The 13,704-nt window shown below is 36.3% G+C and overlaps 1 protein-coding gene across 2 annotated transcripts in view; it reads left to right on the forward strand.

Annotated features, from left to right (window-relative positions):
* Positions 1-13,704, forward strand: part of ZC2HC1A (zinc finger C2HC-type containing 1A) — a 58,495-nt gene that overhangs the window by 39,653 nt on the left and 5,138 nt on the right. The window contains exon 8 of one of the 2 annotated variants that reach the window (XM_053661214.1): positions 10,540-10,656. The exons of the other annotated variant lie outside the window; for it this stretch is intronic. Within the exon in view, the coding sequence (XP_053517189.1) occupies positions 10,540-10,656 (117 nt within the window). The remainder of the gene's footprint in view (positions 1-10,539; positions 10,657-13,704) is intronic. 2 annotated transcript variants of the gene reach the window in all.

Raw genomic sequence — 13,704 nt, forward strand, 5'->3', positions numbered from 1 at the left:
TACAGTTTGATATCAGGTATTGTGATCCCCCCTACTTTGTTCTTCTTTCGCAAAAGAGCAGCTGCTATTCGGGCTCATTTATGGTTCCATATAAACTTTCAAAGTGTCTGTTCTATGTCTGTGAAATATGCCATTGGTACTTTAATAGGTATTGCATTGAATGTGTATATTGCTTTGGGTAGTATGGACATTTTGATGATGTTAATTCTTCCAGTCCATGAACAAGGTATATGTTTCCATTTGTTTGTGTCTTCCTTGATTTCTTTCTTCAGTGCTGTGTAGTTTTCTGCATACAGGTTTTTTACCTCCTTAGTTAGGTTTATTCCCAGATATTTTATTTTTCTTTTTGCTATATCAAATGGGATTTTTTCCTTGATTCCTGCTTCTGCTGATTCACTGTTGGTATACAAAAATGCCTTTGATTTCTGGATATTGACTTTGTAACCAGCTGTTTTGCCAAACTCATTAATTAGTTCCAGCAGTTTTTGGGTAGAGTCTATAGGATTTTTCATGTACACTATCGTGTCATCTGCACTCAGTGACAGTTTTGCTTCCTCCTTTCCTATTTGGATGCCTTTTATTTTCTTTTCTTGCCTGATCGCTGTGGCTAAAACTTCCAATACTATATTGAATCGAAGTGGTGAAAGTGGACATCCTTGTATTGTTCCTGATCTTAGTGGAAAAGCTTTTAGTTTTTTCCCATTGAGTATGATACTGGCTGTAGGTCTCTCATACGTGGCCTTTATTATTTTGAGAAATGCTCCCTGTATTCCCACTTTGCTGAGTGTTTTTACATAAATGGGTGTTGTACCTTATCGAAAGCTTTTTCCGCATCTATTGATATGATCATGTGATTTCTGTCTTTGCTTTTGTTTATGTGATGTATTACATTTACTGATTTGCGAATATTGAACCATCCTTGCATCCCTGGGATGAATCCCACTTGGTCATAGTGTATGATCTTTTTGATATATTGTTGGATGCGATTTGCCAATATTTTGTTGAGGATTTTAGCATCTATGTTCATCAGCGATATTGGCCTGAAGTTTTCTTTCTTTGTTGTGTCTCTATCTGGTTTTGGAATTAAGATGATGCTGGCTTCATAAAAAGAATTTGGGAATTTTCCATCCTTCTGGATTTTTTGGAATAGTCTGTGGAGAATAGGGGTTAGCTCTTCCTTAAATGCTTTGTAGAATTCTCCTGTGAAACCATCTGGTCCAGGGGTTTTGCATGATGGGAGTTTTTTGATTATTGCTTCAATTTCTTTTGCTGTTCTTGGTGTATTTAGATTTTCTGCTTCTTTTTCAATGAGTTTTGGAAGATTGTATTTTTCTAGAAATGTGTCCATTTCCCCTAGGTTTTCAAATTTCTTGGCATACAGTTCATAGTAATGAACTGTCTGGTTCTTACAATCCCTTCCATTTCTGTGGTATCAGTTATAATCTCTCCTCTTTCATTTCTGATTGTGTTTATTTGTGTCCTCTCTCTTCTTTTCTTGATGAGCCTACTTAAAGGCTTGTCTGTTTTGTTTATCTTCTCAAAGAACCAACTCCTGGATTCATTGATCCTTAGAATTGTGCTTTTAGTTTCTATGTCATTTAATTCTGCTCTAATCTTGGTTATTTCCTTCCTTCTGCTTGCTCTGGGCTGTCTTTGTTGTTGTTCCTCGAGTTCTTGCAGGCGTAGGGTTAGGTTGTTTGAAATGTTTCTATATTCTTTAGGTAGGCCTGTATTGCTATAAACTTCCCTCTCAGGACTGCCTGTGCTGTGTCTCATAAGTTTTCGGTTGTTGTGAGATCATTTTCATTTGTTTCCGGAAATGTTTTGATTTCTTCTCTTATTTTATTCCTGACCCATTCGTTGTTTAGTAGCATACCATTCAGTCTCCATGATTTTGGGTGCTTTGGGTTTTTTTCTTTGGGGTTGATTTCCAATTTCAGTCCCTTGTGGTCAGAGAAGATGCTTGGTATGATTTCAATTTTCTTGAATTTTTTGAGGCTCGTTTTGTGTCCTATCAGGTGGTCTATCTTTGAAAATGTTCCATGTGCATTTGAAAAGAATGTGTATTTAGCTTCTTTGGAATGAAGGGCTCTATATGTATCAGTTAAGTCCATTTCATCTAGGGTGTTGTTTAATGCCACCATATCTTTGTTGATATTTTGTTTGGAAGATCTGTCCATTTTTTATAGTGGGGTGTTAAAATCCCCTACTATAATTGTGTTGCTGTCAATATCTTTCTTGAAGTCTTCTAAGATTTTCTTGATATATTTGGGTGCCCCTATGTTTGGTGCATATATGTTTACAATGTTAATGTCTTCTTGGTGGATTCTTCCCTTTAGTATAATGAAATGACCTTCTGGGTCTCTCTTTATGGCCTTTAGAAGTCTATTTTGTCAGATATGAGAATTGCTACCCCAGCTTTTTTTTCTTGTCCGTTTGCTTGGAAAACTTGTTTCCAGCCTTTGACTTCTAGTCTGTGATGGTCTTTTGTCCTGACGTGGGTCTCTTGTAGGCAGCATATGTGTGGGTCATGCTTTCTTATCCATTGAGCTATTCTGTGTCTTTTGATTGGAGCATTTAATCCATTTACGTTTAATTTTATTATTGATAGGTACTTGTTCATTGCCATTTTTGTACCTGTGTTCCTCTCTGTCTCCCTCTTATCCTTCCTTCCCTTAAAGCAGTCCTTTTAGTATTTCTTGTAGAGCTGGTTTGGTGGAGGCGTATTCTTTTAGGCTCCTTTGTCTTGGAAGCTCTTTATTTGGCCTTCTATCTTGATTGAGAGCCTTTCTGGGTAAAGTAGCCTTGGTTGTAAGCCTCTGGTTCTCATCACTTGGAATATTTCTTGCCATTCTCTTCTTGCTTGAAGTGTTTCCATTGAGAAGTCAGTAGCTAACCTTATTGGGGCTCCCTTGTATGTTATTTCTTTTTTCTCCCTTGCTGCCTTTAAGATATTCTCTTTGTCTTGGAATTTTGCCATTTTGATGATGTGTCTTGAAGTGGGCCTCCTTGGGTTCCTCTTGGTTGGGACTCTCTGTGATTCCTGGATTTGTGAGACTTTTTCTCTTATCAAATTAGGAAAATTTTCTCTCATTACTCATTCAAATACGTTTTCTATCCCTTTTTCTTCTTCTTCTCCTTCTGGTATTCCTATTATTCGGATATTATTACGTTTCATATTGTCTTGCATTTCTCTTAATTCCTCTTCATTCTTTCTGAGCCTCCTTTCATTTTCTTGCTCTTTCTGTGAGATGCTTTCTACCTTGTCCTCCCACTCACTAATCCTATCCTCCGCTTCATCTATCCTACTTTTGAAACTTTCTATTGTGTTCTTCAATTCGGAAATTGTATTTTTCATTTCCTCTTGTCCCTTGCTGATAGTTTCCATTTCCTTTTTGATGTTGCTGTAGTTTGCAGAGAGATCATTGTAGTTCCCCTGTAGTTTCTGGTAGTTCACAGTGAGGTCTTTGAACTTCGTAATAACCAGTGCTTTGAATTCACTATCTGATAGTTGATCGGCCTCTATTTCATCTAACATTCTTTCTGAAGTTTCTGCTTTTTCTTTCATTTGGGGATTGTTTCTTTGTCTTCCCATTGTTTGAGACTCTTCTTGTTAGTCTCAGCTTCTAAAATTGATCTGTTCTGAAACCCTGGTTTTATGGTGTGAACTTCTGTGGTATGATCCTTGTGAAGTTCAGTGGTGCAGACTCCTTGAAGTTTCTTGATGTTCTCTGTCTGCACCTACTCTCATGCTGGTCCTTGCGCTGGTCCCTGCGTTGGTTCGCCTACCACTGCTGAATGTCCCGGCTCTAGTAGCCACCTCCTCAAGTGCCCAGGCCTGTTACTACGGCATCAGCACAGGGGCTGAAAATGTGCCCGCTCCCGTAGCTGGCTCCTCTTCTGCCCAGGGCCGTCACAGGGATTTGGAGTGTCCCGTCTTCCGTACCTGACTCCCCAGCTTGTAGTCCTGTCTCTATGGCACTCTCACAGAGGCTTAGAATGTCCCAACTCCCGTACCTGACTCCCCAGCATCCAGTCCCGTTGCTATGGCAGCGGCACAGGGGCTGAGAACGTTCCAGCTCCAGTAGGTGGCTCCTCTGCCGCCCAGGGCTGTCACAGGTGTTTGGAGTGTCCCAGCTTCCGTACCTGACTCCCGGTGTCCAGTCCTGTCACTATGGCAGCGGCACAGGGTCTGAGAACGTCCCGACTCCCGTAGCTGGCTCCTAGGGGGCCAGGCCTGTCTCTATGGCGGTGTCACAGGGGCTTCCGGTGTCCCAGGTCCTGCAACTGACCCTTCCGTTGCCCAGGCTGGTAGCTATGGCATCGGCACAGGGCCGAGAATGTACCAGCTCCGGTTCCTGACTCCTCTGTCTCCCAGGACTGTCACAGGGGCTTGGAGTGTCCGGCTCCCGTACCTGACTCCCCGGCTCCCAGGCCTGTTGCTCTGGCAGCAGCGTGAGACCCAGCTCCAGTAGCTGACTCTGCCGCCGTCTGGTGTTTCAGCATCGGTCACAATCTCTGGTCTTTTAATTTCATAAATGCTGGGTAACCAATGGTTTATTGTGCTGTTTCTCTATAGATCTGCCAGGATTTTCACGCATGAGTACAGGAGCTAGCATCAGCTCCATCTTACTCCGTCGCCATCTTCCCCTGATACTATTTCAATAGCCAGATGAAGAGGCATGGGGCAGTGACCTGAATGAAGGTGTGTCTGTCTGTCTGGAGTTTGAGGCCTCTGGATCTCTTTTTATGGCTCTTATTTTGAAGCCTATTTTGTTTGATGTGAGTATTGCTACCCCAGCTTTTTTTTCTTGTCTGTTTGCTTGGAAAACTTGTTTCCAGCCCTTCACTTTCAGTCTGTGTAGGTCTTTTTTTTTCTGCGGTGGGTCTCTTGTAGGTAGCATATATGTGGGTCGTGTTTTCTTATCCATTCAGCTATTCTGTGTCTTTTGATTGGGGCAATTAATCCATTAACTTTTAAGATTATTATTGATAGGTACTTATTCATTGCCATTTTTTCATGCCTGTGTTTCCTTCTCTTTCACTGTTTTTCTTCTTATTCTTAAAGCAAACCCTCTAGCAACTCTTGCAGAGCTACCTTGGGGGAGGTATATTCTTTAAGGCTTCTTTTGTCTGGGAAGCTCCTTATTTGGCATTTTAATTGAGAGCCTTGCTAGAGAAAGTAGTCTTGGTCTTGGTTGCAGGCCTCTGGTTCCATTACTTGGAATATTTCTTGCCATTCCATTCTGGCTTGGAGCATTTCCATGAGAAGTCAGCTGCTTGTCTGATTGGGATGCCCTTTATGTTATTTTCTGTTTTTCTCCCTTGCTGTCTTTAAGACTCTCTCTTTGTCTTGGAATTTTACCATTTTAATTATGATGTGTCTTGAAGTGGGCCTCTTTGGGTTCCTCTTGATTGGGACTCTCTGTGTTTCCTGGATTTGTGTGACTTTTTCTCTCATCAAATTAGGGAAGTTTTCTATCATTACTTTTTTAAACAGGTTTTTTATCCTTTGGTCTTCTCCTTCTGGTATCCTTATTTGGATATTATTACGTTTCATGTCGCACTGCATTTCCCTTATCCCCTCTTCATTCTTTCTGAGCCTCTTTTTCTTGCTCATTCTGGGTGTTTTTTCTACCTTGTCCTCCAGCTTGCTGTTCTGATCTTCTGCTTCATCAATCCTGATTTTGATTCCTTCTACTGTGCTCTTCAGTTCAGAAATTGTATTCTTCATTTCTTCTTGGCCCTTGTTGATAGTTTCTATTTCCTTTTTCATGTTAATATAGTTTTCAGTGAGTTCATTGTAGTTTCTCTGTAGTTTTTGGTAATTCTCTGTGAGCTCATTGAGCTTCCTGATAACCATTGCTTGGAACTCAATATCTGATAGTTGACTTGCCTCTATTTCATTTAGCATTCTTTCGGATGCTTCCTTCTTTGTGTTCATTTGGCAATTATTTCTTTGTCTTCCCATTGTTTGTGATACTCTTCTTGTTAGCCTGTGCTTCTTAACATTGATCTCTTCTGACTCCCTGGGTTTATGGTGTGAACTTCTATGGTAGAAAACCTGTGAGATTCAGTGGTGCAGTTTCCTTGATCTCCTGAGCTTGCTGTTCTTGGTCTTGGATTTATATTGGCTCTCTGTATATCTTTGGGTTTTGATTGTTGTTGGTTCTTTCTTTGGTGGGTTCTTCCCTCTAGGTGGTTAACTGAGGGTCACTTTGTCCACCACCTCTTGTATTCTGTTGTGCAGGTGTGGGCAGGTTGTGTTGAAGCTTGTTCTTCCATGTGTACAAGGTTTTGAGGATTCTCTCTTGCTCTTGTTCAGTTGTTTGTTCTGGGTAATTTCTCTGCTATTTAGTTGTATTTCCAGATAGGTCCTGGATTGAGGGTAGTGTGGCTTCCACTCCCTCCTTCACCTTCTTCTGTTTTCTGTTGGAAGTTCCTTTGTTGGTAGGTTTCTTCTTCCAGCAGGTATCCTGGGTTCACAGCTTCTACCTACTCATCTGATTTTTCAATGTCCTCTATAACTTTTGGTTTCCAGTATTCATATATGCTGGGGTACCTTTAGCTGTTAACTTTGTTCCTCAGAAGATTTGTCAGGAGTTTCACCCATGTGCAGGTGGAAGTAGATTCTGCTGCTGCCTATCTTGCCAGCATCTTCTCATTATCTAAATTCTTTATCCCAGCATCTGTTTTCATTGGAACATGGCCATGCCCAATTGCTTTGCATTGTCTGTGGCTTTCTTCTTGCTCTGATGGCACAGTTAAGTGTTCATGGCAGAGAGAGTACAGTCCACAAAGCCTAAACTACTTGCTGTCTAGCCTTTATAGGAAAAGTTTGCCACTCCTTATTTTAGAATAAGTAAGTTATTGTAGTAGGCATTAGATATTTATAATTTGAAGGTAGGATTTTTAAGAATTCTTCATTTACTTCCAAAGATGGAACTGGTATTTTTTTAAGTCGTTTGGGCTCTCTAGGAACTTATGCTACACATTAGTATTCTGTGGAACTAAAGTGTTTTATAACTTTTATTAATCCAACACTATTCAGTGATTGAATTCAAACAAAGTGAGGGATTGAAAATGTACTTTCATGTTTACTATGCCCAAATCTAGGTGCCAGTGTAAAGGCATATTATATGAGATTGAAATTCTGTGTTGTCTTATGTGATTGGATTGCTTAGTCTGCACTAAGCAAAATGTCTGCTACGTGTGAAAGCGTAGTTGGCATCCAAGTGCCCTCCTTTGTTTTCCTTAGCAGCAGCAAGACTACTTTTACTGATGAATGGATTTGTTTATTCCTGCCTTAATATCTCGCAGACCTGGAGTGTATAATAATTGCCATTAATGAATTGGAGCCTTTAAACAAAATGGTATTGAAGCACTCTATAAAAACATTGATCTTACTAGTTCCATAACTGGATACTATCAGATTGAATTTCTATTCCTCAAACTTTGTGAATAATTAAAAATACATAATAAAATTGAATTTTCCAACATTTACTAATTTTCAAAGTAACCCTAGAAGTAGATGGTATATGAATTCTGTATGAAAATCAGTGAAGTTGCATTTTTTTCATAATTTGAAACATCTAAGCCCTTGATATCAAGGCAAAACATGTCCTAGTTTCTTTGTTTTTGTTAAGTTTTTTAAAATATTTATTTATTTTTTAGAGAAAGGGCAAGGGAGGGAGAGAGGGAGAGAAACATCACTGTGGTTGCCTCACAGGTTGCCCCAACTCAGGATCTTGCCTGCAACCCAGGCATGTGCCCTGACTGGGAATCAAACCAGTGACCCTTTGGTTCGAAGGCCAGCACTCAACCCACTGAGCCACACCAGCCAGAACTGGTTTCTATACTCATATTATTCACTCCCTTAACCAATGGTTTACAAGACCAAGGAAACCAAGGAAGACAGAAGAAATTTCAACCAGAGAATGATCAGCTGGATTGATGCTTTTAAATGTCCTTTCATAATATAACCACTTGTGCAAAATTTTCCATTTCTTTTCAAATTTCCCTTCATCTTGTTGCTTGCTTTAAATTATCCTTAGTGCTACTGGAAGCAGAGATACAGAAGTAAGGGGTCTGATAGAAAAGAAGATATGAGCAAAGATGTGTCTATGTATACCAAAATAAATATGATGATGGTACAAGGGAAAAGCCTGTTACATCTTAGGTCTGGGGAGCTTAAGGAAAGATTTAAATATTTGAAAGTTCTTCATAAATATGTCTTTTAAAATTTTTATTTAATTACCCCAACATTGGCTTTTATTATTTAAAAATATATGTGTAATTAAGATTTTATATGAATATATTTTACATAAATTATATACAGTATATTTATATGTATAAATGTTTATATATGTAAAATTTTATATTTAACTTTATAAATTAATTTTTATATAGTTATAGTTTGATATGAACATAGTATAGAGTAGCAGATTTTAGCAGAACATAAGTTTAAGTGATTTTTAGGTTAAGATGAACATTTACTTACAGTTAGCCTAAGTAACATTTGAATTGTGTTGTGTATGTTTATATATATACACTTATATACATATATAGGTAGATAAATAGATTAGTTGAGTTGAATTTATAACACAGGTATATGGCATGATGATAAGTCATCATTGGAACTGGCCTTTCAGTTTTGTTTTCAAAATCTGAAAATACTGGCACTCCTCTCACATATGGAGTGTGCGGAATATTTCCATTAGATAATTGCCTCCAGATTTTTATTAGATTTTACAGTCCTCTTTCCAAAATTGAACTTTGTTATAGCATATGTAAGATCTTAGTAGTTCTTATGTTAGAGGAATCTGTCTTAGAAATGTAGTTTAAGATTTTCTAAATTTTAGTTTTTATAACTATTTTTCTGAGAGAGAAAATAAAATCTTTTGTTCCTTATTCTAAATCCAAATTCATTTTGTTAAGCTAGAATTGGAACAATGTTTTAATAATTGTTAATTCAAAGAAAATTCTGATTTGTTAGTTTAAATTTCAAATAGGTAACTTTTTAGGTAATCTTTCACAAATAAACCATCAAATTTAATCTCAAATATTTTAGAGATTATGTTTAATATGTATTTAATGAATGTGTTTTTAAAAACTTTAAAATGTCTCAAGTAATATAAACATTACTACCAAATTATTAATAATGTACCAAATAATGCAAATTATTAATATGAACCTGTTAATGACAACAAAATGCCTGTTATGTATATAGGATAGTATAGGATACCAAAAGAACATAAAAGTGGATGAAATATGTTTCTCTTTAGAGACCCTTATAATCTAGAAAAATGAACAGATTCTTTTTGAACACTAAACTCCATAAGAACAAGCATCAAGTCTCTTATTTATCATGATATCCCCAGAATGTAGCACAGTGCCTGACACATAGTAGGTGCTCAGGATCTGTAAGGTCAGCAAATGTGTGGAAGCATGAATGAGCAAACAGGCATCCCTTTAAAAGAATGTACTTTAAAAGTTAGTAAGCAGTGAGATGTTATTCAATAGATATTTAATATAGTTCCATAATTTCATAATTAAATTTTCCCTGTCCCCTACCATGAATGCATATTGGTTGGTGATAGTATACATGATTCAGTTATTTGGTTGATAGAAAAAATGAAATACCTGTAGGCCATCAATTCTTCTATTATCCTCTAAATAGATATACTTTATACTTTTGGCATGACCACTTCACATTTTACCTATGATTTTTCATATTGCCATCCATGTTTTTTCACATAGGATTATTTTTACTTTTCCCTACATAAGCATCTAAAATAGTCATCTTTTGTTAGAAAGTTAAATTGGGTAAAGATATAAATACTTATTTGATTTCCTGTTTTACACTTGGACTTTTAAAATGCAGGAGAAATGAAAAAAAAGAGAAAGGTTGTATGAATTCAGGGAAGGGAAAAAGTGAGATTATTTGGGAACAAGCATCTCATCTGTCATCTAAAATAACAACTTTCAATTGAGCGCGGGCCTGCGAACCAGACAATCGCGGTTCGATTCCCAGTCAGGGCACATGCCAGGGTTGTAGGCTGGTTCCCTGCAGGCCAGTTCCCAGCAGGGGACCCACGAGAGGCAACCATACATTGATGTTTCTTTCCCTCTCTCCTTCCCTTTCCCTCTAAAGATAAATAAATAAATAAATAAAATCTTAAAAAAATAAAATAAAATAACAACTTTCAGTTTGTTCTAGCTTCACAATTTTACTTGAAACAATTGTTGTCTTAAGTGTCTTCATTAATTTTACTGCCCTGCTATGCATAAATATGGCATTTCTTTGGCTAGTCATCAAAACTGGCAAGATTGCCTGCCTAGTCAGAATTTTTATACTTAATAATGGACATTGTATGAACTTTCTGAAGATTCCTTTTGAAATTAGTCCTGACCCTGGAAGTGAGATAAGTAAGAGATTGGGGAGTGGATTTCTGATGAACCAGAATAATATCTTAAAAATTATATAAAGAAACAAATGTAGCTATTTCCTTATGGGTACACCTTTATATATTTTAATAGTAAGATGGACAAGTTAGGCCCTCCACTTCGAACTGGAAGATATGTGCAAAGGTTCTATGACAGTGATACAAAATCAGACAGTGCCATCAAAAGATATGAGTTATTACCCATTTACAAGTAAGTATTTGTAACTCAGTTTGGTTAATCTTTTTCCCATATTTCCTTAAAAGCTCTAGATACTATAATACTATAAACTTGTACATTCCTATACTTTAAAAAATCTCATTTTAATCGTTTTTTAAGCCAAGAAGTGCTAAATAATCTTCTAGGACTTACAACAGCTTGATTTTTGCTAAACATTTCCATTGTTCTAAAACTGCTTTATTGCATATATTTTATTCCATTAATTTTTAAAGGGTTGGAATAGCAATCATCTTCAATAATCATTAATTTTAAAAAGCTGTTTTTTGAGTAATATTTTTATGAGTATAGGAAGTATTATGCCATATATAGGAGTATTATATAATATTGTTAGATTATATTTTAGTTAAGCAGATGATGATTAATCAAAAAAAAGGCAGGAAAAATGATCTTAGAAAACATTTCATGTAGGGATCCTGTCTTTTTGTTAAATGGTTATAAATTCTACCTTACGCAAAGAAAAAATATGAAAGTCACTTTGGAACTTGTCTATATAAGTCTTCAAATTTGCTCATTTGGGCTCCAATACAAATGAGAGGTCTAGCCCTTTCATTTTATTTATTTTTTAGCCCTCATTTTAAAATGATGAAAGTAGGGCCTAATAAATTACTTATTAAAGCTTGTAAATATATTATTTGATAGAATTCACTTAGGTAGAGTTCACTTAGGAACCAGGGTCTACTGTATAATATTCTCTTACTGTGTGTGAAAAGTAATACTTTTAACTAGATATACAGTAAAATAAGGATGGGTGAAGTCTTGAATTTATTAGCAGCCAGCAGCCATGAGCTGTTGTTAAGTAGTTAATGATAAGTCCTAGAAGGAAGAATCTGCCCTGAACCATTTTTCTTTGTATTACTACTGCTGTCTATAGTCACTGAAGCAGATCTGAAAAAAACACTGACTAGCAGTAAGCTCAATTGAGTGCAATTTCAAAATTAAACCTTCTTTTATAACTTCTTGAACTACATATAGTAGGCAGATTTGACCCTGTGAGCCTGGGGCAACAGGTGTCAGGTACTGATCAAGACAGATCTTTACAATCTCTGAGAATGGTCTTAACATTCAGATTCTGCCTTTTAGAAGATATTACTAAAAATATGTGATCGACATTTAATAATAGTGGTTATTGTTTATAATCTTATTCCCCCCTAATTTTTAAATTTTTAATTATTTAAACAATTTAAAATTATTCATTTGGTAAAATTGTGAGTGTGTGTATGCATGGGTGTATTGGTGTTATCTGTATATCTCATGTACATATTATACGAAAGTGATAGGATTTCTAATAAGACTTGCTTCTTGCTTCCAGAGCCAAAAAATAAAAAATGTGTCCTTTCTATTCTTCTGATGACTTTCACTGAAGGAACTACCACTCACTTGCATGATTTTTTTAGAGATTGAATTCCTAAAAAGGCATAGTAGCAGTTCTGCAACATCTTTAGAGGGCCTAATAGAGTAGAATACACTTCACTGGTGGACTGGCAGTGACTATTTGAAGGCCATTTGAGGTCCAGGGGTAATCTATCCATGCACCAATGTGAAAGGTGATTCTTGTCTAAGTTTAGCAATAATTTAAAGTCCCTCACTATTCAGACCAGCCTCTTTGAATGCCAGCATTGCATATTAAACATAAGATTTGTAATACGACCCACCCAAATCCAATCTCAAGTACTCTGGCCATGCAATAGCTTTGCAAATTACTTAATCTCTCTGAATATGAATGTTTATTCAACTTTAAAATGGGAATAAATAGTACTTTCACAGATTTTTGTGAAGATTAATCAAAGTTATATATGTATAATATTTGGCATATAGTGGTATTTGAGAAATAGATACTGTATTACCTATATTATTTTCAACGTAGATGTTTGAAATTTTAGGAAATGCTCTGCAACTTTGCTGTGTAAGTAGACAAAAAAAAGTTTTAGTCATTCAATTTAAAGGAAATATGAAAAGCATTTAGTTGTTTATTACATAACATTGCTTATTTCTGAAATGAAAAGATTTGAGTAAATCTCTAAAGAGGGGGAGGGAACTGATGCTTTATTGAACCTCTAACCACTGGTTTAGTACCATACAGGCTGTGTCACTTTGGTAAGTGACTTAACCACTCTTCACCTCACATGCCTCATTTGTAAAGTGGAGTTATTAATTCTGCCTACTATGTAAATTAAATAAGTTTATATATGAAGGCAGTTAGAAAAGTAGCTATACCAAATATAGTAAGCACAATTATAGAAATGTGAACTTGTAGTATGTTCATATAAATTGCAATTTATGTCTAAAACTTCCTTTATAAGTGAAGATAGTCCCATTTTATAAGTGAGGGAACTTGGTCTCAGAGAGGTTGACCACAATCACAAAGTTGGTCCATAGTAGCTGGGATTTGAGTGCAGATGCATCTGTATCTCCAGAGCCTGTACATTCACAGTTAACTGTCATGTGACCATAGTTTTCCTTGATTCCTGAGTCTCAGTAAGGGAATTAGTGATGTCCCAGCCAAAACCTCTCTACTGAGAGCGATAGCCCAGGCCATGCAGTTAGTGAAACTAAAGTTTTAAAGGGAAATTATGTGTGAGTTGATGTTTCTCACAACAGAGTTTCATAAATTGAATTATTACTCTTTAGAGTGGTTAGCTAGTATTTAAAGTGATTAGCTCATTTTTTTACCACATCGCATACACTTACCATATTATTTAGCAGTGATCTGTAGGCATTTAACAAGCCACATCTTTATTTTGAGGATACTGTCAATTTTAAACTTTAAAAATCTTGAAGCTTTTCAGAATGATTAATTTAAATATTTCATGTAAAGCATGTATACATATTTTAATTGAATTTATATACCATCAAGATGCTTTGGTTTATCTTTAGTTTCAACTTCCGTTTTCAGTTTTAAAATAATTATTTTGATTTTAATCTTTTGACTTAGCTCTTTACAGCTTCTAATTATTTTTCTAATCACACAAGTAGGAATTTAGGAAATAAATGATTACTATTCAATATTTTTTCACTGCCACT

This window comes from Artibeus jamaicensis, unplaced genomic scaffold, assembly GCF_021234435.1.
Source record: "Artibeus jamaicensis isolate MK-2021 breed Jamaican fruit bat unplaced genomic scaffold, CSHL_Jam_final scaffold_916, whole genome shotgun sequence".
Lineage (NCBI taxonomy): Eukaryota > Metazoa > Chordata > Mammalia > Chiroptera > Phyllostomidae > Artibeus > Artibeus jamaicensis.